Raw genomic sequence first — 25954 nt, forward strand, 5'->3', positions numbered from 1 at the left:
AATTTGTGATGTCATGTGGTGGGGGCGGGAGGGTGCAAATTTGGATGGAAATACAGTTGGAAAATTACCCTCCGAAATAGCATATTATGACATGAATAGAGCTATAATACTTTAAGTCGAAATAAAGAGCCAAAAGTGGTGATTTTACACGAACAAAGAGAAAATATAGCTGTAATATTTGGTTGATAAAGTTATTTTAGAGAGAAAAAAGGGACATCAATATTACTAAAATTACAGTAATAAAGATTAAATCTTACAAGCTTAAAGGTCAAAATATTTTAAAATAATGCCAAGAAAAAAGTTTTGCTATGATAAGCAAAATGTTCTGATTACATTGCAAATGAAGTTGGAATATTAGAAGAAAAAAAGTTTTCAATCTTTGGAAAATAAAGTTTTACTATAGAAAAAAAAATAACACAGACATTGTCGCCTTAAATGTAGAAATATTACAAGTCAAGATTTTTATTTTTTTCAATCTGAAAAAAAAAAAAAGAATTATGAGAAGAAAAATTTGATTTTGGAGAGGATCATGTTGGAATATTACAAAAATAATAATAATAAAAAAAAACAACCGGTGTAAAATTATGAGTCAAAAGTTGCTTACTGGAGGGTTGTGATTGAAGTTCTAATAATATGAGGAAAAAAATGTGTTTAAAAAAAAAAAAAAAAAAAAATTATTAGGGAAATGTTTTGAAGTATTACAAAAAGAAAGTCAGGAGGAAGTCCATTCATGGAGAATAAAATCATAGTATACAAGAATAAAGTTAATATGCGAGAAAAAAGTTGTTATGATGAGAACAAATTTATAGAAAAATTACAAGCTTAAAAAAACAGTGTGTAGGCCTTAGCGCCATCTAGTGGTCAAAGAATAGCATTAGAAGCACGCAGGAGCATGCACACTACGGGCAAGCAGGAATTATCCGGAGCAGCTAAACTGAGTTAGTCGGAGCTATAGGCTGGAGAGGCTAACAAGAGCGGCTAGCGGGAGGAGCTAGTAAAAAAAAAAAAGCTAGTAAAAGCTTGCAAGAGCAAATCAGAAAGTGACAAGCGATGGTCCCAGATCACGGAAAGTCGACCACCTGCAGGCCCCAACTGTGAAAGGTAAGCTGCGGTCGACCAATTGGGTCCGACACTCAATGCAAGCACCACCCGGGCTAACTACATTTGCCAAGTTGTCCTTTGGGCATCTGTTGCAGGAAGATGGCGGCGAAACATAGCAGTTCTAGTTAGGTGAGACTACAACCATGCTAATATAATTAGTGATTACTAGACCTATGATTATATAAAAAAATACGTTTATGCGATACATTTTCTTTTTTTTTTCATAAACAGTCAGATTTAAAAATGATTTATTTTACCACTAGATGGCGCTAGGGATCATTGACTGTCCCTTTGAGTGTCAAGAATGAAATAAAAAAGTTTTACTATTATGATCACAAAGTTCAACTTTTACAAGATAAAGTTGTAATACTACAAGAAAAAAAAAGAAGCTAATTTTCAAAGAACAGAGCCACAAAATGATGAGGAAAAATAACAGTTAATTTTTGGGCATACAATACGTAGGCAATGGAAGGTCTTGCTGTTAAATGAATCGTGCTTATGGAGGGCAACGGATGGTTAGGAGCTTTGGCTGAGGGCCACTTTTACAAGCGCTGAACATTAAGCGGGGCCATCGCAGGTTTATAGGCGCCATCAAATATTCTGGAATTTCATCTCTTAAAATGTTGGGGTGGGGGGGGGTGTAATAACACGTGGACTGATAAATGTGCTGTGTGTATTTCTAGGCAGAACTGTCCAAAAAATACTCAAAGTGACTTCAAATTTACCATTTGATGATAAGTCAGAGTTTTTGAGAATGCAAGTGGAAATAACTGTGTTGTAGAAATACTCTCAAAATATGCACATAATACACGCGCTCACTTTATACCGCATTCTCTCTTTCTGATTGCGTCCCGCTGCCTTTCCCATCCCTCTAATAAATCATAGCAACATGCATGTCAGATACTTTCCCGCCACTTTTGCATTATCTCAGCAAGGCTCTCATGATAAGCCACCCTTTTATGGAAAAATACAATAACACTAAAGTTGTAGTCATTGAAAATATGCACACACACACACACATCTACACAATCCCAAGTACAGTTAACTAATTACATGGACTCTTAGAAATGTACTGGTCAGATGCTGTAATTATTAAAAATAGTTATAGAGAGTAAAGGAGAGCGGCAGTGCAAACAAATTTCAAATAAGCCTAAAATAAAAAAGAAGCAGAAGATGAGCTGGAAAAACAGCAAATTAAATTCATGTTAAATGTGCGACTTTGAGTAGACCCTAGCGAGAGTATTTCTGCCAATAGAGTTTTGTGGGTGACATCAGCTAGGGGAGGTTGCGCTACGGCTACACTATGGCACAATTCTGCTCTCCGCTATAATACAACACTGCCTTTGAAACAGGAGTTCAGAACTATTAGACTATGAGGGGCTGTTAGGGACATACGTACAGTATGAATTAGCTCTCATTCTTTCTACTGAAAGCCTCTTACAAACACTACTGATTTGTTTTTTTGTTTATAAACACAATTGAAATGCGTTCACACACAACGTTGAAAGGCTCTCATACACACAACTGAACCATTGTCATACACTAGTGAAAAACTCATACACACTATTACAATTGTTCTCATACACACAAATTGAAACACTTTCATACAACTGCTAAACATGTTCTCATACGCTAGTAAAAGGCTCTCTTACACACGACTGAAAATGTTCTCACACTCACTAAAGAAAATGCTGTCACACACTAGTGAAACTCTCACATACACATTTCTGAAAATGCTCTCATACACACTAGTAAAATCGCTCTCATATGCACAACTGAAAATGTTCTCACACTCACTAAAGAAAATGCTGTCACACACTAGTGAAACTCTCACATATACACGACTGAAAATGTTCTCATACACACTAGTAAAATCGCTCTCATATGCACAACTGAAAATGTTCTCACACTCACTAAGGAAAATGCTGTCACACACTAGTGAAACTCTCACATTCACACGACTGAAAATGCTCTCCTACACACTAGTAAAATCGCTCTCATATGCACAACTGAAAATGTTCTCACACTCACAAAAGAAAATGCTGTCACACACTAGTGAAACTCTCACATTCACTCGACTGAAAATGCTCTCATACACACTAGTAAAATCGCTCTCATATGCACAACTGAAAATGTTCTCACACTCACTAAAGAAAATGCTGTCACACACTAGTGAAACTCTCACGTACACACGACTGAAAATGCTCTCATACACACTAGTAAAATCGCTCTCATATGCACAACTGAAAATGTTCTCACACTCACTAAAGAAAATGCTGTCACACACTAGTGAAACTCTCACATACACACAACTGAAAATGCTCTCATACACACTAGTAAAATCGCTCTCATATGCACAACTGAAAATGTTCTCACACTCACTAAAGAAAATTCTGTCACACACTAGTGAAACTCTCACATGCACACGACTGAAAATGCTCTCATACACACTAGTAAAATCGCTCTCATATGCACAACTGAAAATGTTCTCACACTCACAAAAGAAAATGCTGTCACACACTAGTGAAACTCTCACATTCACTCGACTGAAAATGCTCTCATACACACTAGTAAAATCGCTCTCATATGCACAACTGAAAATGTTCTCACACTCACAAAAGAAAATGCTGTCACACACTAGTGAAACTCTCACGTTCACACGACTGAAAATGCTCTCATACACACTAGTAAAATCGCTCTCATATGCACAACTGAAAATGTTCTCACACTCAAAAGAAAATGCTGTCACACACTAGTGAAACTCTCACATTCACACGACTGAAAATGCTCTCATACACACTAGTAAAATCGCTCTCATATGCACAACTGAAAATGTTCTCACACTCACAAAAGAAAATGCTGTCACACACTAGTGAAACTCTCACGTACACAAGACTGAAAATGCTCTCATTCACACTAGTAAAATCGCTCTCATATGCACAACTGAAAATGTTCTCACACTCACAAAAGAAAATGCTGTCACACACTAGTGAAACTCTCACGTTCACACGACTGAAAATGCTCTCATACACACTAGTAAAATCGCTCTCATATGCACAACTGAAACACTCTCATACCTTAAAATGCTGTCACACACACCAAACTACTACATGCTCATGTGTATGATAACTTTTCATTAGTGTGTGTGTGACAACGTTTCACCAGTGCGTGTGAGAATATTTCAGTCTTTTAGCATTTTTTATGGACACATTTCAGTAAGTATGAGCAAAAAAAAATCTGTAGTGTGTATGAGCAAAATAAATAAATCAGTAGTATAAATGAAAATGTTTCACTACTGCACATAGCGCTAATCCTTGTGTCGCGAATGGCCACTCATATCAGACGGTGATGACACACTGATATGACCAAATAACTTTGGTTGTCTTGAGTCAGAGATGACTGAAAATCTTTAAAGTTACTCCAAATCAAAAGCTTTCATAAGCAGACATCTGTCTGCCCTTATCCACTGCTTTTGTTTATTTTCAACAGCAAAGACTGTCTCTCACTAGTGCAGTAATCCCATCCCATGTCCAGCAGCAAAGTGCTAGTTGGTTTCCCCACCCCCTTTTTCCCCAGTCTCCATTTTGTCATAAATCCCCGTCTTATTCCAAAATACCTCATCAATATTTACTACCTCCCACTTTTTCAATAGAGGGACTCGCCTTTTGCTTTCTGCTTCCTTTTCGTTTGCCTTTTGCCCAAATCTGAGTTTCAACACAGGAATGCAGTAATCACACAAACGTAAGCACGGGATTGCAACAGCGGGGAAATATGTTTGCTGTTTGGGCTCGTTGTGTGGAATTCTAATGAGCTATCACACTCTGCAGGAAAGAGAGCTTTCTCTCTCTCTGATTTCTCATTTTCTTCTTCTTCGTTTCCTTGCATCTGCCGTCAGGGTGATTTGCACTTGTAGAAAATAGAAATGCCAAAAAGGCATTTGGTCTTAGCCAAGGCTGAATTATTGCAGAGGATATTGTGCACGCTCGTAATCAGGAGCGGTGACAGATGTATATCAAGGCGGCTTTCTGTGGAAATGTCACTACCGTCTAATAAAACGCACTACAAACAATATAAATAAGATGCTAATTTTCATAAATCTAATCAGAGCAGTCTCGTCAGATACAAGTTGAGAAGCATCAGACATCCTTCAAAAATAAAACCTTTGTTCTCGATAAAGCTTGAGATGCATCGCGGGTCTCTGGTACGGTCGTAGCAACACAGATGGCCACCGCGCGGCGTAACCTTGGCAACTCGGACCGATGGCTTGTTGGCGGCAGGCCGCTTTTAAAAGGACGCTGACAGTGACACTAGCGAGACAAGCGCGATCATGCTGGGCACTGACACACAAACGCTGCTTGACGGCTGTGATGGCGATGCTGAGAGGCTCGTCGTCCGTGAGGCGGCTGATGAAGGCTTTTATTTGTCCGTATCCCTCAAATGATATGAAACTTCGTTACTGGTTTACAGTGAAACCCTGATATATAATAATAATAATAATAATAATAATAATAATAATAATAATAATAATAATAATAATAATGATAACATTAGTGCTGTCAAAGTGAAAGCTAACTCATTGATTAATCCCAAAAACGTATTAACGCAGATTAATCGCACTATTAATTTTTAGCGTAGATAATCCTTTATCTTGACAGAAGATGGTTACGGTTGTGTTTCAGCAATAAACATAATTACATGCATTCAAGTAAAGCATTTAATAAATGTTTGTGTATGACATTCAGAATAATTGTTCATGTCAAACTATTGGGTTTTTTGTTTTCATTTTAAATTATGCAAGTAAATAACTGATTAGTAAAAGAGGAGAATGAGAGTGTGCAGTGGATCAAAAAAGACATCCTCAACATTATTATTATGTCGAAAGAATTAACATGTAACATGTGCTCTTCACATTTGGTGGAAAAAATGTTGATAAAAAGCCTTTTTAATTAGGTGGTTGAACATGATTAATGAAAATTCTAAGATGTGATTGGAGCTGTCATCAACGTCTTACAAATGCAATTATGCCACCAAGTGGCAAAAAAAGACTTCAACACAAATCAATATTACACCATTTTTTTAAAGAAATTACTGTATCAATGACTAAAAGATGCAGCCATATTTCTATTAGCATAATTTTTTCCCCCTTTTATGTAAACAAGAATATGAAAAAAACAATTTAATTGTACATTTTATTGTACATTTAGAACAGATATAAAATTTGTGATTAATCGTGAGTTAACTATTAAAGTCATGCGATTAATTACGATCAGAAATTTAAATCACCTGACACCCTTTATATATATATATATATATATATATATATATATATATGTATATATACATAAAGGGTTCTTTGTTGGGTATAATCCATTATGTTCTCGGTAGAACCCTTTGGAAGGGTTCCAGGTGGAACCTTCATAAACGGTTCTAACAAGAACCAAAAAAGGGTTCTCCTATGATGACAAGCTGGGGAACCTAAAAAGATTCTAACAAGCACTTTTACTTCTAAGAGTGCAGGTTGTGCCCCTCCCACTCAACGTCAGCTGGGAACGGCTCCAGCTTTCCCGCCACCCTGATGAGCACCACCAGCATTACAGAAAAATGATGAATAACTTTATCAGGTACACTTAATGAAGTGTCCAGCAAGTGTTTATCACTTATAGCGCGGGCATGTTAATTCCCATTTTTTACACAGAACATTTGCATATAACATTAGCGACTCACTTGTCCTGTGTTAAACTTCATTTTGTGAGAAGTCCATTCGCCTTTCCCATAATGTTCTCCTTATCAATGTCTGCCCATTTAGCATAATGACTCAAGAAATTATGATAAAAAAGTGCCATTTCTTCACCTCTGCTACATAAATTTGGAGACCGCGAGTAAGGAGCTGTATAATGTGGCACTATAAGCATTCGCCAATTTGCCATAATGGCTTCAGTGACGATGATAAAAGATTATGCGGATTACGTGGCAAAGCCAAATCAGACGAGACTTGTTTGGAAACACCGGTTGGGGTTAGAGGGGGTGGGTGGTGTTTGGGGTGCCATCGTCATCTAAGCGAGAACCTGGGATGCACGAGGAGGTGGGAGAAGAAAAATAGAGACGATGAAATGAGCGGTTGGGGTAGCGGCACAGGTGGCCAAAGTATTCTTACACAAGATTTGTGTATATTACATATGGTATATATATACTTATAGTGAAAGAAAGAGAAAAGTGAAAAGTAACATCACTGACTAACAAAAAAATGATGATTCGGTCAAGATAACTAACAAAAAAATAAAAATATTTTAGTGAACCCAATATATTTCACGATTCAGCATTTGAAGAAACCCATTTATTTATTTATTTTATTTTATTTAGATTATTTGCGGTAAAACTTGCTTATTTGCTTAAGTGCCATATAAAAACCATCCATAAAAATATTTCATTTACTGCGATTGGCTGGCAACCAGTTCAGGGTGTACCTCGCCTACTGCCCGTAGCCAGCTGGGATAGGCTCCAGCGCCCCCCTCTCGACCCTTGTGAGGACAAGGGGTTAAGAAAATGGATGGATGGATGGAATATTCCATTTAACTCATTCACTCCCAGCCCTTTTCACAGAAGCAATCCCCTTCACTCCCAGCTGTTTTACTGGATTTTGACTGATTTTGCAAGGCCCACAGAACATTGGGTTCTAATGCTATAAAAACATGGGACCTACCAAAAGATTAGAGTTTCTTTTTTCATCAGGAAAAAAAATATTTCTATCTGTTTCTGTTTTGCAGCAATTAGCATTCTAATATAGCTAGGTTTCATCATTATTTACAAATCTATTTAGAAATGTGAGTAATGAGCTTTTTTTCAACATGGACCCTCGTTGATTTATTTTGCTCTTCTGTCACCTGCTGGCCGATTCTGTAATTACTACCATTTTTTCAACCGTTCTTTGCAGTTGAGAGGCTGCATCAAAACCTTCTGTATGCTCTAGCGTAAAAAAAAAAAACGTAGAAAAAAATGTATAAATACATCTTTGGGACACTTGAAACATTTAAAATAGAACGTATTTATACGTTTTTGGGAGCAAATGAGTTAATAACATCTTGGTGACAAGCACTAAAATTGAATTGAGGGAGGGAGGGACTTAATTTAGTCACGTCATAGCATTGTCTAACAGAAAAAAGTAAAGTAATGAAGCACTGCATTTATAATGTGTTACTTCCCACCATTGGGGAGCCGGTTGGTGATGGGACTGTGATGAGAATGTACTAGGAAGGAAACACTAAAACGGGTTCTCAGTGACCTTACATGGATATATGGTCCAAGTGGAGGAGAAGAGGGACCGAGAAGGTGAGAACAGATTTAGGAGGAGGGAGACTGCAAAGAGACTTAACATATTGGTTAGGGCTTCATTTTCATGTTTTTACGAATACATAAATTCATTTTCCTATTAACTTAATGGACTACTAGGGCGCATTAGTGCGGTGGCAACCATCAAACACAAAAACGCATCCTGTCTAACTCCTTAAGGAGAGGACATCAGGGTCAAATGCACAGATGCTGAAGTTGTCCTGCTGTGGACTAGCTGTCCTTCAGTGTTCACCATGTATTTTTACATCAAGTCAAACAGGGCTCCTGTTTTCCCATTTTTGTATATCATTTAAAACATAAAATGTTAAAGAACAATAAATACTAGTTATATATTTTATTCTTTTTTTTGGTTTTGAGCCAGAACACTGAATGCTGTCGATTGGTTAAATCCATCTGAAAATTCCTCTTCAAAGAAATGAGAGGTTAGTTTTAGAAATGCGCATATACATTTATGTATGAGGCCTTTTACTCAGTTTTCCAATCTGGCACGCCAATTTGAGCCCATTCATTGGCCGTCGTTTATTGCATGCACTCGAGTGGAAATTGGGAGTATGTTGGCCCCTCCAAAAAAAAAAAAAAAACTTAAATTCTCTCAAGTCTCTGCTCAATTTGGCAAAAAAGCCGTAGTCAACACTTTAAGACCTCACACTAAGCATTCAGATGACCTTGCAAGACATGTTCCAAAAATGTGGGAGAAAGGATCACACACACATACACACACAAACACACGCAGGTAAGTGGCACATTCACCTAGTGCAGAAGAAGGTCACACCGACAGAAAATCACTTGGACTGACAATCCACTCAACTCCAAAAATCCCTTTGCGGTCATCAGAGACTCTCAAAGTGCCCGTCAGATATTCCCACTTACATCATATAAGCCAATGGGGCTGTGTTATCGATATCAAAGGGTGTGTGCAGCATCTTGAGAGTGTTAGCGCACCTGCATCGTGAGTGTCAAAAGCACATATGGAACAGTGAGCATGTAAATGTGCATGCATGGGACCTTGAATGTGCAAGTATCACGCTTAAATACATACAGTATCCAAGAACAAATTTATCATAGTAAGACAAAAACCTTCCCAGGAGTTAATACGCGCATCGTGTCACTTTTGTATTTGTCCTTATGTCGGCTACATTATTTCATATTATACAAGCCACCCTGTGGATGTGATGTGAAGTCAGAGGTGAAACACGATTCAGTTTATTGAACTCGCTGATGACACAGAAAGGACATGTGACAGGATGCATACATGGTGCAGCCTTCACACATTGTCTGCCTTTCGGTGTCTTATATGAGGGCCGTCGCATATAGTTCAGGATGATCACATTTACTACTGAAATGCTCCTACACACAATACAGAATTTTTTCCACCCTTGTTTTTTTCCACACGCAAGTCAATAGCTTTCATACAAGTTTGGAAGTTTTGAATCTGATTGAATGGCCATGACATGTGGGGTCCCTCAAGGGTCAGTCCTAGGACCCCTTTTGTTCAGCCTGTATATAATACCCTCGGGTCAAATGGCTATGCAGATGACACACAGCTGTATCTATCAAGGTCACTAAATGACATCAACTAAGGTGTTGAGTCACTGTCCAAAACAAATTAAAAACTGGATGAACAAAAATTTCCTTCCAAAACAAAAGTGTGGTAATTGTTTATTAGCAATAAAGAAAAGAGGCTTGCTGTTAATAAACAATTGGAGTCCACCATAAATGTCTTCAAAAGCCAAACACAAAGTCCATAACCTTGATGTGCTGATAGACTCAGATCTGACTTTCAGCAGTCTTATCAAATCAGTCGCTAAAACAGCCTTTTACAAGCTGAAAAATATCTCCAGACTGAAGAGTTGCACGCTCCAAGACCAGGAGAAGCTTATCTATGCTTTTATCTCCACTAAATGTGATTATTGTAATGGTCTTCTGCCTGGTCTCTCTCATAAGAGCATTAAACACTTTCAGCTCATTCGGAACACTGCAACTTGGGTTCTGAACAGAACATATTATCCCGATCCTCAAGGCTTTGTACTGGTTCCCGAATTACTGATCTACAAATCGCAAAATGGTTCTAATGGTCCTAAATACGTTAAAGAAATGCTGATTGAATGCAAATCCAGTAGGGGTCCGAGGTCTGCAGACTCAAATCATTTAGTAGAGTCCAGAGTTCAAAGCAAATATGGTGAAGCAGCATTTTTCTGTTATGCTGCAAACAAATGAACTGCTAACAGAAGTTAGCCCCAAGTGTAAATGCTTTTAAATCCAAATTAAACTGCTTTTTTCCCCCTCACTTATGATTAAGATGTTTCAAATCATTTATAAAGTCAACACACATGATACTGAAATGTGCTTATATAATATACAGAAATGTTTTTTCACTTATACGTAAATGCGCTCATTTACTGAAATACACATTCTCACATACACACTACCGCAATATGTAGTTCAGTAGTGTGTGTGTGCGTGTGTGTGTGTGTGTGATGCAGTCTTGAATTATGTCCCTGACAGCCACTCATAGTCTCAGTTATGCATGAAAACCATACAAAGCCTACAGATGTCTGCTTGCACATTCAATTACATATTCGTGTATGAATGGGGATGCTTGTGTGCTTGAGTGTGTATGTGTGTGTGTGTGTACGAGACACCTAGAGACAGCTGAGATGCTGACCCGTTCTGACATTTAATAATATTTTGCTGCGGGGGACTGAAAGTGAAAGGGGAGAAAATCCATCGAGCTCGGGAGACAACAGTGATGGAGAGAGGTTTATTGTGGAAGAGAGAAGGGGCATAAAAGGCCTGAAAGGAAAAGAGAAAGAAGGAAATGAAGGACTCAGATATAACAAACAGGCGGGGACTCGTCACACGTCTAAATATATCACACAGGATAGATGTCCATGAGGAAGTGTTAATGACATCGCGGCCAAATAGCCTCAAGCCGGTGATGTGCTATTCAAGGCAACGGTCAGTGACGTGAAAAAAGGCTTCACATTTTCAAGTTTACATGAGGTGTTTTAATTAGCTTACGTAACTCTTTGGGAGACATCTTGAAAGCTGCTCGGATGAAGACATTCGTTCACCCCTGATAAACTCCCAAGGTAAAAATGTTGGGACTTTTTAAAAGAGTGGTTAATTAAAGTGAACTCCATTCAGAAGGACATCCGCAGCTGCAAATATTTATACTGTTACAGCTAGTGATGGCAGCTTTTCGGGAGAAACACAGCATGTCATGACCTACATTAATTAAAATATGTATAAAAAGAGAGAGCAATGATGATGACATGTCAAATCGGTAAAAATACCGAATAAACAATACTGAGCTCTCCAGGAAAAAAATAAAAATAAAATAAATACTAATAATAATAATAATAATAATAATAATAATAATAATAATAATAATAATAATAATAATTATAATAATAATAATAATAATAATAATAATAAATAAATAAAATATGTATAAAAAGGTATGGAAATGGTTAAGTCAAACTTGAGAAAAATTGGTCAAACCTGCATCCACATTAAAATGCAAGCTCAGTCTGTCAGTAGCATGCCAATGCATCAGGTGGCGCTATAGACTCACTGAAAGCAGAAGAAAGCTTTTTTTTGTGTGTGGGGCAAAAGCATAACCCCAAAAAATTAATGAATTGGAGCAGTGGTTCTCAAACTGGGGTCTGGGGACTACAATAATAATTTCCAGTAAATTTTGTTGTTTTGTTTAAAACAGCACAATTACAATTACTGCTACTACTAAGGATTCACATTTGTGTCCTTTTTCTACCATGACTACACAATTTCCACATGTAAAAAAGCAATCCACCAAGGGATATTGAAAATCACATTTATAAAAATATAGCATACTTGGCTACTTAGGCCATTTAAGCCAATCAGAAAGCAGATGAAAATTATTTCAGGAAAAGGCACAACAAAAAGTCACAGCCTTGGGAGTCCCACTTAAAAAACAAAAAATACAATACTGTTGCTACTGCTAAAACACTAGTATGGAAACAGCTACGACTGTCTCAAAAAAGTACTCAAAAACTAAAACTAAAAAACACCAAAAAGCAACAGTTAAATATAGATCACTAATTCACATAGGTTGGCAATTGCATGCCCAAGCAACAGGTGGTGCGAACAAACCCAAGTCCGGCCGTCAAGAGTCCTTATCCAGCCTGTTTTAGATGTTTCCCTTCACCAGCTGATCATTTGAATCAGGTATGCTCTAACTGTTTATGCCATTTTAACCAGTCAGACAGCAGGAAAAAAAAGAAAGAAAGAAGAAATTTATGGGAAAGGCTCAACAACAACAAAAAACATTTAATAATAGAGCAAAAAATAAAAATAAACACCCACCTCCCCTCCTCCTCCTCCTACTATCATGGCTACGACTATTAAGATTACTACTACAAATAATAATAAATGTCAGTGATAATGACGGAAAACATTGACAAGTAACTTTTGGAAAAATCTTCATTGTAATTTTGGAAAAATCTTCATTGTAATTTTAGGCCATTAAAAAATACAGCATGGAAAATAAACAACAACAAAAAAAGGCTACCATTAACACTGAAAATCACGTTTTGGAAAAACATAATGCCAATTTATAACTTTTCCAATTCCAGTGACCTAAAAAGGCCAGTTAATAAAGCTCATCACCCAAAACATTTTTGCTAATAGGAAGACTGAAGAAAGCCATTTGTGGAAAAGGCTCAATGACAACAATTTGAGAAAAAACAGGAATAATAATAATAAAAAAAAAACTTTAAATTAACTTTCTGTTAACTTTTTTTTCCATTCCCATTAACCAATATAGACAATTACTGTACACTGCAGGAGAAACCTGCAGAAAGACATTACGAGAAAAGACACAGCAGTATACTGCTATACTAAGAAGGAAAATCAGAGTTGACCTCCTGTTTTTGAGTTCAGATTGAAAACAACAGCTCACAAAACCAAAAATAAATTGCACCCCCACACACTTCCTTCCTCTTTACACAAAGTTAAAGAGTGGCGAGGGAGAAAAGCAAAGATGTCTGGCGAGTGAGCAATAAATGAAAGCTGAATGAACGAAACACACTCGGCGGTGTGGATGCTGCACGGCCACTATCTTGCTGCCAACTCTGAGGTTTGTCACTACAGCTGTCGTTAAGAATTCATCCGACGAAAACAAAGCAGAAACTCACTCCATCCTGATCCGCTACTTCTAATGACGACTCTTCGTTCTGCTCGGCTGCTTATTTAAAATAATGCTTTTTCAAAAAAGGTCATTTGACTAAAGTGCATTCTCAAAAAGCATCCACCTGTCAATGAATGCAATCATCACTATGTGCGTAACCCAGAGAATGCCCCGCCCACCAGTGGCTCAATAAATGACCATTGGCCAGCCGTGTCTGTGTGTGTATAACAAAAGCCCATGAAACAACAACATTGACAAGCTCAGACAAGAAAATAATGAGTTTGATGTCCACTACTTGTGCGCAAACTCTCGCACCCGCGGCTCAAATTGAAAACTTTGCGCTCACCTTTCGGATGCCCTCCTGGGACTCCTCCACATTGTTGTCGGCTCCTCCTGTGCGGTTGATCATCCGCCACATCTGCGAGTACATGGGGTCTCTCTCGAAGGGGTTCATAGCCTTGGAGCGCACCTGGCCGTACACCGCCGAGTCCAGTACAGTGCCGTAGGGAAGCTCCGTCTGCTTGGACAAGTCCTGAAGGGAACTGGGAGAAGAGGACACACATGCTTTAGTTGAGGACTAAAAACTCTTGGAAAGTAATGTCCGAGGGCATTTATTTACTTCAGAGCAGATGAGATTGGCTTTATTTGAACCACATTTTTGGATTGTTTTTATGGGTATTTACGGTATAGTTGTAATGCCCACGCATGTGGGAAAGGAATGCCTCAGTCGCAAAGGCTCTGGGAAAATTGTTAACACACAAACACAAACGAGCACACTAATGTAGGAGCTGTTGTCAACCACAGCTCACACCTGGTGACTCCCACGCCACTTCTTAATAACTCATACGACATACAGATTATATTTTGTGTGCGCCTTAGCCACTAGGGGGTGGTATGACACATACACACACACAGATAATACACAGATTTGATGATAAAACATGAAGAAGACCATCACAACTAAGCTGTTTTTTTTTTTCACAGAGCAGAAGGGAAAATACGGTATGTCCGATTATCAGCGCCGATATTTGGGATTTTTACACATATTAGCTTAAAAAAAAAGAATTAAATTAAATTAAACAAAATGTGCTGGCCGGTAACAAGTTATCTTAGAATTGGGTAAGTTATTAAAAAAATAAAATCATTTAAGGTTCCACTTTTTGCTTTTTTTTTCAACTTAAGCGAAGCTGTATGAAAATGTAATATTTCTTTAGGGAGCTATTCATTTGTTGAAAATGTCATTGTAATTTCTAAGACATGCTGCTGAGCCTTTTTGTTAGACTTTTAAAACAAAGATGTCTACTGTACCATCTAAGAAAAAAAAGTAACATATTTTCAAGGTATTTAAATAAAATTAAGTGTTGGTGTTTTTTATATATACTCTATATTTCTCCTTTTTACAGCAAACAAATATCGCTCCAAATATCGAATATCAGCCTCTTCTATCACTAATAATTGGTATCAGCCCTAAAAAAAACCTTATCGTTCTATCTCTAGTGCCGTTATAGTACAAAGGTTTAGAACTACTGCAATGTCAATGTTAGTTCGATCAACCCATATATGGCATTTTGCATCATGTTTAAGCATTAAACTATCAAACTCTTTGTAAGGCAAAGGTATGTAATTTGTTTAAAGACACAAAGTGAAGTTCTTTTGGGTTTATGCTAGTGGGAAACTTCAAATGGAAATACACTGTAGGTTGATGCAAACACACTCGGCCTCTTTTTGAAGAACTGTTTGCTCGCTCTCTTCGGACCCAATGTTTTGGCAGAAGTTTGACAGAATACCAGCACAAACAGGCAAAAATGTGGGCACAAAACTTGTACGAAAAAACTAAAATTAAAGAATAAATTAATGCGTTAAGAAAATAAAGTAAAAACGAAAATGCTTTCAAAAAAACGAAAACTAACTGAAAATACATTTTATGTTTACAAAACTACACCTAACTAAAATTATAGCAAAAATGTCCTTCGTTTTAGTCTTTGGTAATTAATTTAATGCATGAGCCTTTGGGGATGATTTTTAATGTGATCTTATTAAGTATATTTATTTTGATATTAAACAGAATATTTTTTTTTGAAAGTGTTTCACACAAAAGTGACGTCATCTCGCAGCAGCCAATAGAAAAGCACCTTCAGATGATGCCGAAATGCAACGCTACGTAAGCAATTTGTTACTTTTTTCATTTTATCAGGGTGTTTATAAAATATTGCACACAAGTAATGCAAGTAAAGTAATGAAACTCACTAAAACTAAGCATTTTTTTAAATAACTAAAACTAATAAAACCTAACAGAACCACCCTGAAAACTGATTAAAATTAACAAAATAAAAAACTCAAAATGAAATAAAAACTGACTAAAATGAAAATTCCAAAATAATAATAACTCTGGTGTGTAAAATGTTTGCTTGCAAATACAAAGCAAAAATTAACTGAGCCATGGCTCGCAACTTAAAAAACTCTCAAGTTGGGGCATTTGTAAATTAAGGTACCATTGTGCATTAAATAGATCAAAGGAATTTTTACAATTTTAAATTGATTTTTTATTCTGTATAATATATATAGACTTTTTTTTTTTCCATTGTGCAATTAATTGAGATGCACTTCACGCTCCGAGTATATTTAGCAGTGGGGAAGATTGATGGCGGCAGTGTCTGTGCAATTACGAGGATGCTCGTTTACAAAGATGCTGCCGTGTTTACGGAAGGTCCTGACTCTCGCGGTTTCTCCCGTGACCCTCTTCAACCGTCTCTGACCTGCCTTAACAAATGGCGTTCAACATTTTAATGCACGTTGTTGTTAACATGGCTCTTTTCTCACGTGGGGTTAATCGCTGGCGTTAATAGTTGGCCCTCACATAAGTCCTTTGGGAAAACACATTATGCCTGAGATTCTCGCCTCTGCTTTTTCCTCGTGTATGTTCACTATATACTATAATCGTATAAATACGTATAAGTACAGTATAAATAATGAAATTCTACTACATAGTCGACACAATTTGTTCTGTGATGTTTGTTGACTTCCATTTTATTATATCTCCAAATGAATTTAATATTTCAATTTTTAATCCAGATACAATGCATTTTTAAAATAAAGTTACATTTTTAAGAAACAATTTCTGAGCTAATAAATAATGAGACAATAATTTACTTCTACTAATAAAGTAAGTATTTAATGACTTTGTACATATACTATGTAAGAGGTATTGTTATATCTGTTATAATTAGGGGTGTCAAAATATGTGCGTACATTTTGAGCTTATTTAAAGTTTCTTGAACACCACTAATTTTATTAACGCGTGATTAATGACCACCCCTTACTTGGAAAGCCTGTACAGGGGGAATTCCAGTCAGACACGTCCACATCAAAATTTAGCAGTAATAAATGTAATAATAATAATGCATATATTTGTGGAGACTGGGGTCAAGTTGTATTTTGCAATTTTAATTGCACAAGTTACTTCATGTTAAAGATTACATAGCTCTTAATGGAAAGAAAAATGTACTGAGCTGTCGCCAATGTCTAATGAATGAAATTATGCCATCTAGTGGCAGAAAATGACCTCAACACAAATCAACAGTACATATTTTTAATTTTATGAATTATTATGAAATTACTGTATCAATGACTAAAAGATGCAGCCATATTTCTATTAGTTTAACTTTTTTCCCCACCTTTACGTAAACAATAGTATGAAAACTTTTTTTTTACTGTACATTTAGAACAGATATAAACTTTGCGATTAATTGTGAGTTAACTACTGAAGTCATGCGATTAATTACAATTAAAAATGTTAATTGCCTGACACCCCTAATCATAACTAATGTGTGGTTTATTTACTAAAAGTATTTATTTATGCAATAGAAAATGAGAAATAAAATTATATTAAGTGGACAACTCTCAGTATGTCAAGGCTTAATTTTATTTATTTTTTTATTTTTCTTAATGTTTTTCCTAATTAGGCACCAAGCTGGAGCATCACTTTTACTTAGTAGTATTTTCCATTCTAAACACCACAAACAAATCTCAAAACATTGTACAGCGCTGACACGCATACTATGTGTCCACGTTCTGATGAACGCTGCAGTTGCTGTGAATGTGAATGAACCACTTGCTGCTTCACCAAGTTTAAGGACAGACATTATTATCTGAGCCTGGCTCTCATAAATCTATGTACTTTGTGACCTTCTCTCTCAATTACAACTCCTTAATGGTCATCCCCCTTGTTGTCTCTTTGGCTCAACATTGGGCTCTCCGTCTCTGTCCCTCTCTCTCTCTCTCTCTCTCTCTCTCTCTCTCTCTCTCTCTCGGCCGCTGCCCCTTGCTGTTTTCCGTAAAGGATCCGCGGCGAAATTGAGGGAAAACATCCAAGCGTGAAATTGACCAGAAAGGCTCCTGAATGTTCACTTCTTATTTCATTTCCATGATGAAACAAAAGGCATTAATAGTTAAAAGACATCTTCTTGGTCCGGCTAAATTTTCCTTAAGACATGGAAAAGAACACGACCTCTTCTTCCACTGCAGTCCATCATTCTCCTTCAAATAGTCACCTCTGACCAAGATTTGAGGCGGAGGCCATTTGTACAAATTAGACATGCTGCCTAACTGCTTCCTACCTATCTGCTTACCCATCTCCCTACTTAATCTTCATTTATTTGCCTGACTACCAACCTCCACCTCCACATCGTTCTCTATTCTACCCTACCTACCTACCTACCTACCTACCTACATACTTACCTACCTACCTACCCACCTACTTACCTACCTACCTACATACTTACCTACCTACCTAACTACCTACCTACCCACCCACCCACCTACCTACCCACCTATCTACATTCTTGGTGAAGCAGCATGTGGTTCATCGCCAAAGGTTATAAGTTTACTTCTTCGGACCACTTTGATGCTTGACTTAATTTTTCTTCATTCCTGCACCCATCTTTGGAGGCTGCGGGGGCCATGTGAGACAGTAATTACGCCTCTAATGACCCCGGAAGAGTAAACACATTATAGATAATACATGAAAATTTATGGAAATCCTTAATTCGCCCGGCAGAAGCCAGCTGAGAGGCACTTGTTAATGGCAGTACATTTTCAGGCAGACAAAAACAAAATGGAGCAGAAAGGTGAATTAGGGAACATTAAATGAAAATATATGAAAGAGGCAAACATACAGACGGACGGACGTGCGGACACAAATCAAGAGCGAAATAATGAATGTTGTTTATTCCGCCGACGTGCCAAGGTAGAGCGGCACTGGCGGGCAGAGTGGATGTTTCGGAATGCTGATTAGTCCAATGAGAGATGAAGACTTCCGAGTGCCACCAGGAAACAAGTGCACACTATCATTAGGATAGATAAACACAAGGCACAGATAGAGGGAGAGTGTGAGTGTGTCTTTATATCATTGTGTGTCACAATCATCACATTTACCGTGTGGTAAATGTGACTTTGTGTAGACATTTTGGGTCTGAATATGTGTGTGAGCTCACTCCTCTCCTCATTGGGCTGATGGCATCTCCTTATTTGTTTATCTAACATATTTTCCAACAAAACAAAGACACACACACACACACACACACACACACACACACACACGCACGCACGCACACACACACACACACACGCACACACACACACACACACACACACACACACGCACACACACACACACACACGCACACACACGCACACACACACACACACACACACACACACACACACACACACAATGACAGATCTAAACTTGAAACATACAGGAAATTACAATGCTGTTTAATTAAGTGGGCGAAGGTGGAGGTGGGCCCGAAAGTGGCAGAGGGATCAGGGGACGGATAACGTGCGTCGCCTCATATGCATTAAAGCAAATGCCACACTATGTCAAACACTCACTGTATGGAGTTCTCGATGCGCGTGATGGTGAGGAAAGCCGCTAAATTGGCCGTGTAGGAAGAGATGACAATGAGAGCGAACATCCACCAAACGCCCATCATCATCCTTGTGGCCAGCGTGCTGTACGGAACCTCTCCACCTAGAAATACAAAAAAAAAAACATGAAGAGTTGAAAGATGCAAACAGAAACAGGCTCAGTTCAACCAAAAAAACAAACAAAAAAACTCCCAACCTCTCCTCCCTTCTCAGTACATGTGACACCCACCCACAAAATCCCACGTTCCCTTTATCTTTTCCTCCTCTGCCACATTGTTGCGTTATTCCATTTCTTTGCGTTTTTTTAAGGCCCGAGCGTCACTGCTTCTCCCGCACTGATTTTCAATCCAAATTTGTTATCGTCCTTCTTCACGGTATCTCCCTCCCCGCCAATGCATTTCTTGCTGACATTGCGTTTTTCAGTACGGGCTTGAGGGCGCCGCGATACGCGCTGCTTTACAGCCACTTGACACACTCCATCTGCATGCTTTTATGTTGCCGCCGCATGACAATAGATATGACAAACGGGCTACGTATCGGAAGATGCATCTAGCCCTCTTTTCCACATAGAGAATTTGTGTAAATCACGCCCACGTCAATAAACAGCAGCGGTTGCTGTTCACTAATAGCTTTGATGTATCAGTAGAACAGACAGTGGGTGGTGCAAGCCGTTTATTCTAGTGATGGGAAAATGAAGCTTCATGAAGCACAGATATTTTTTGGACTCCTCTAGATGGCACTCTTGGGTGAAAGATGCAGTGGAAATGTAATCAATTTCCTTTGCCTCCTTAGCCTTTATATTTAAATCAAGAGCACCATCTAGGGGAGTCAAAAAATATCACAAGTGCTTCATGAAGCTTCATTTTCCCGTCACTAGTTTATTCATCTACTGTATCAAGACATCTATTTTCGATCGGGTTTAGCATGTTGAGGGTCATATGAAGCATAAGTAGAGATTAATGCATGATTTCTTTTCTAAACACTTAATGTAATTTTTTTTGTACACATGGGAATAATTGACTACTCAACATGTTCCTGTTTTTTTCTTTATATTCAACTCACAATCACGGTATCCCACTGCGCGCGCACTGCATTTTGTCCTGTAGTTTGCTTCACAGCCCGTCACTGATGGAGTCGATCACGTTTATCACATTCAGGCAAGGCGTTCCAATTAGCATACATTGTGTGTGTTTTTTAAAAAAATGTTTTTTTTTAAATCAACATTAAATACAATTCTGGAGAATTCAGCAACCCTGCCATAGTGATAAGAGTCGTCACTGTATGTTTTAGAGTCTACTTACCGTAAAGTACATTTAAAGAGTCTTAAATGATCCTAACCTTGTTTTCAGTCTTCATTGAACTTAAGGAATTCTTTAAGACTCTTCAAAGCAGACGTTTAAGAGTTATTAATGAACTTCTTGTATGTTTTTAGTCTTCACTGATCTTAATATGAGTCGTTTGGTTTCAGACGGTAATTTAGTCTTCAATTAACGCAATGTAGTAAGTTTCAGAGTCATTGGTGTTAAAAGCGTGTACATTCAAGTCTTCAATGATGCTAACGACTGATGTTAGTGCTGAAAGAACCTTTAGACTCTAAACTCGCGAGTACTGTACTCAATGGACATCACGTATGTTTTTAGAGTCTTCAATGAACCTTGGACCGAAGAAACATTGTCTTAAACGAGGCTTTAATAAACCAAACTCTTTTTTTTTGGTCTGAATGACCGTAACATACATTTTTAGTCTTTAAAACATTATTATTATTATTTTTTACTGTCAACAATGAATTCAGGACAGTATTTTTATTTTTAAAGGTTTGTCTTCGTATTGGTCTTCTATGAAGCTAAAGTGCATTTGTATTGTCATTGGACCTTTAGAGTTTTCAACGAACATAACATGATATAGTATTCAATGAACATAACACACTTTTATTTTATTGAGTTCCTAACCTAGATTTTTAGTCTGTTATGAACGGAACGTATTGTGTGTCGCCCTAACTCCGCAGAGTGTAAACAGAATTTTCCCTCGGGGATTTGCAGCATGCAGTCAATAAATAAATATACGTCTTCTGCAATTGTTACCCGTGGTTTTGAGCAAAATGAGCAAATTATGTTTTTTATAATTAAGCTCCAACTTGTAGTGTTCATGTGAAATGATGATATGACAGGCCAGTGGGAATAAAAATCTTTCCCCGTGGAAGCATGCAAAACCAGGAGCCAAAATGATTTTTTTCCTTTCTCCGTTACATTGAAATGTATGCAAAGCCGTGACTCTCTTCACAGACCTGAATGGCTTCTATAAAATGACCTTTGTGACTGGTTCTAGCTGCAGAGAGTACTTTAGGATTGTGATGTTTCATACTGGAAATACTCACACACGATCCGTGGAATTAAAGCAGAGAGGAGCCATTGTGTTTCATTAAAGAACAATTTTCATGTTGATTTTCAGGTTACATGAGCGAATTCTATGAAATATGTAATACAGCCGGGAATGTCTTCATCTGCATGTCGAAAATTTTTTGAAGGTGCGCTAAGCTACTCTTCAAGCACCATGCAATATTAAAAAGCATGCACTCACTGCTTTGTCCCCGATTCAAAGAGCAACAAGCACATCCTTTGGATCAAACCATTTTGTATTGTGCAAGGGTAGTTTCTATCTGAATGAGAGCAACAGCAAAACTAGGAGTTCAATTTTGCTTTCTAGCACCGTCTTATTTGGTCAATGTATATATTTTAGCAGGAAATTACAGAGCAGCATGGCAAAATGATGGCAAAATGTTGTTTAACGTGTCGCTTAATTAAAGTGGCCCCACTATATCGCGGATTGTTCTGTGTTGAAATATGTGTTTATTATGGTTATGTACTCCGGTTATGCATTTCTGGACTAAAGTCTTAGAAAAACTTTCCGCTATTTTGGACTGTAGGATACCTTTATCTCCAAACTTGTGTTTGCTAGGTGACCTAACAACAACTGACTTACCACATAAACAATTTCAATCTACACTTGTAGCCCTTACTATCGCTAAAAAAACAATTCTTGTTAACTGGAAAAATAAACAAACTCTGAATATCGACCAATGGTCTAACCTCCTCATAAATCACATTTTAATGGAAAAAATATCTGCCTCAAATAAAAACCAAATGTCAAAATTTATAGAAACATGGTCTACGTATATAGAATTTTTTAACCTAATTCCGGTTACTTAATTCTGTCTGTTAGCGAGAGCCACTACATCGTGATAACTTACATTGATGTTTCTGCATTTGGCAATTTATTATTATATTATATTATTAGGATGGGATTTTTTTTAAATGGGCTTTGGGTGAACTGATGAATACACACATGCACGCGCACGCACACACACACACACACACACGCACATACACACACTCACCCACAAACAAACAAACAAACAAAAAAAAATATATATATATATATGTGTATATATATGTATATATATTTAAAAAAAAAAAAAGAAAGAAAAAAAAACATTTTTTTTTAATTTTTAATTTTTTTTTAAAAGGAGAGCAATGATGATGTACAATGAACAATACTGAGCTCTCCTGAGAAAAAAAAAAAAGAAAAAAAAAGAAATATGTGTTTAAAACGTCGTTTTTAACCATTTCCAGTGTGATTGCATCTTTGGGATGAATAATTTAAGGCGCAAACTAGCTAAAATGTGGCAGAAAATCTGAGTTTATGTATTCTGGCAAATAAAATAGCCAGTATGATCCATGTGATCCTAAGGAGCTCCAAGCACCACATTAGAAAATGGTAGAATGCTATCATGAATCATGATGGACAATTGTGTCACAACGGCCGCTCAGTCAACACCGCCATTGTATAAAACACGCATTGTATCATTTTGTCGAACCGTCTATCATGATGGCTTGCACAGCTTGGTGAGCACGGCGACGTCAGAAACGGTGAAATGTGCCATGGCCTGTGATGGATTTCACCTTATAGGAAGAACAACAACACACAAAAAGGGTAGATGACATATATGAGCCTCTTATTACGAAAAATTCACGTTTTAGACAGTTTTGTTACTGGCCCGCCTACTCATCAAGTGTGAAATTAAACAACTACATAAATATTTTTTTAATCTGCCTATTTCTAAAAAATGTGTCTGTGAGCAAGTTGTTCTGACTTCCCAACCCACTGTTACTTAACACTCTGGCTAATTAATATTTAATATAAAAAAAAAATTCTGCCCGTGACATGATCCGCTTGGCTGGGGCAAAGATTCAGAGCTACTTTCAACACAGTTTGAAACCCTATCATGCAGAAACAGTTACGAAGCCCCTGCTTCTCAAACCCAAAAGGTAAGCAGAGCTGCATTGATGATTAAATAAGTACCATGGCTCTACAGAAGTTGACAAACAGTGCTGTAATGTATTTGAACTCTGTCCATAACCAAAACAGCAGCACCTTTCTGTCACGCAAGTTATCAAGGACAAAATCCAAGGAAGGTGACGCTAGCGTCTCCCTGCAGGAGGCCTCGATTCATGAAGTCTTTGAAAGTCCTCTAGCGTCAACTCCCGACTGCGCTAATCATCTTGCGCCTGCGCTCCAATCCCACAGTGAGTATGTTTATCGATTCCAAAAGAAGCATAGTTAGCATGGAGAAGATTTTTTTTCCTTTTTTGTGGATGCTGGTCTGATGGCTTCAAAGCCACCCTGGAGTGTCCCTGACTAAGACCCTCCATTCTTACCACCGGGGGTCTTTTGCTTTAAGCCTCATTCTGCAGCATGCCTCCATTCTATCCACTGTTGAAAAAAAAAAATCATTTGCCAGTCACAAAGGTAACGAACAGACTGGGAATTTCTTAACTTTATTAAGTTGATTTTATCCAAAAGACTCAGGGCACATTTCTATCTGAAGCACTCACTGCTATGTGCAGGAAAGCGATCTGAATGATTTAGATATCTCTGTCTCCATGTGGCAAATGGTGAAGAAGAAAGACCTTCATCTAGTGAACACTAATGGGCTGCTATTGAAGCACAGTCGCCTAACAGTAAGAAAGTTACTGTCTTCAATGTTTACCTTTTTTTTTTTACATTTACAAAAACATGTACCGTGTAGGTTCACTGAAGGCTTAACTGTCTGATGTTCATTAAAACGTGTTAGCTTCATTCGTGACTCAAAATACCTCCAAACACAACCAGATTACATATGCACATTATCTCTTTGAGGAACTTTTTTTTGTGTGTTGTAATGTCACAAATGAAGACATTAACATGACTGAGAGACAATCCGGAAGAACAATGAGCCGTCTTTGATTACAAACCAAATATAAACACATGAAAAAGCAATGATAAAGTAAGAGTTGTTTAAGTGTCCTTTGTTTATTCTTCTTACCCAGAGTTGATCACTCATCGAAAGCAGAGCCTCCTTCTGCCCGCACTAATGTACACAAGACACATTAATATGTGATTTTGCGATCAAAACACTTTATTTATCCCTGAAAAGGCACTTTAAAAGGCATGGGAAACTTCCTTAAAAAAAAAGACACAAAATAAAAACCAACCTGTCCACAAAGTGCAAAATCTGTATATACCTGTATAATGCTTATTATTTGAAATTAAGTGAAAAAAATTTTCACTTCAATTTCAGCCATCTCTCGCTCTGTTTCCATGGCCAGCCTCGTTGTTTTATAAACTTTGCTCTTCATCCTAGCAGACTATCACAAAACACATTTGACATTTTCCTGCACCTGCTTGGATCCGTTTCTTCACCCTACTCACCATTGCTCTGGACTGTTGACCCGAAGTATGAAAGTCCTCCAACCCTATTATTCATGCACATATATTCTGTTTCACTTGGTCTAATTTTCATTCCTCTGCTTTCCAGCAGATGCCTCAACCTTTTCCTTTTGATTTCTTTCTTCACATGCCCTGCTTTCACTTCAAAATGTCATATGTGAACACCATGGGGATGCTAGTCTCTCCTCATCTGGATCACTATTGTAAAGACCAAGGGGCTCAGGGCTGATCCCTGATGCAGTGCCACTTCCACCTTAAAATCCTCTATCACACCTACAGCACACCTCGCCACTGTTCTGCTACCCTCAAACATGCCCTGTATTATTCCAACATACTTTTCTGCCACTCCAGACATCCTCATGCAATACCACAGTTCCATCAACACTCTCAAGGCAAATAATGCATTTGTGGTAACTACTCTTCCTAAGCATGAAACAATTCTGTTGCTCATAAATACTATTTTCTGTCCTGAGTCTCGCCTCTACTACTCTAAAATGGACACCAGCTCCATTTTCCTGCATTTCTTCTGCATATTTTAACCCTTTACAGTTCTGGAAAACCTTCTGACAAGCTTGCTTCATCAGAATCAGTGGAAGTTGACGTTTGTGGATCTCACTGCGCTTGCTTCCTTTAATCTTTTCT

At 37.7% G+C, this 25954-nt stretch overlaps 1 protein-coding gene across 1 annotated transcript in view; it reads right to left on the reverse strand.

The window, feature by feature from the left end:
* grid2 (glutamate receptor, ionotropic, delta 2) overlaps window positions 1-25954 on the reverse strand; it is a 437970-nt gene that overhangs the window by 55651 nt on the left and 356365 nt on the right. The window contains exons 16-17 of the mRNA XM_077561716.1: window positions 19511-19649; window positions 13965-14160 (exon numbers count right to left, since the gene is read on the reverse strand). Of these exons, the coding sequence (XP_077417842.1) occupies window positions 13965-14160; window positions 19511-19649 (335 nt within the window). The remainder of the gene's footprint in view (window positions 1-13964; window positions 14161-19510; window positions 19650-25954) is intronic.

This window comes from Vanacampus margaritifer, chromosome 3 (genome assembly GCF_051991255.1).
Source record: "Vanacampus margaritifer isolate UIUO_Vmar chromosome 3, RoL_Vmar_1.0, whole genome shotgun sequence".
In the NCBI taxonomy this organism is placed as follows: domain Eukaryota; kingdom Metazoa; phylum Chordata; class Actinopteri; order Syngnathiformes; family Syngnathidae; genus Vanacampus; species Vanacampus margaritifer.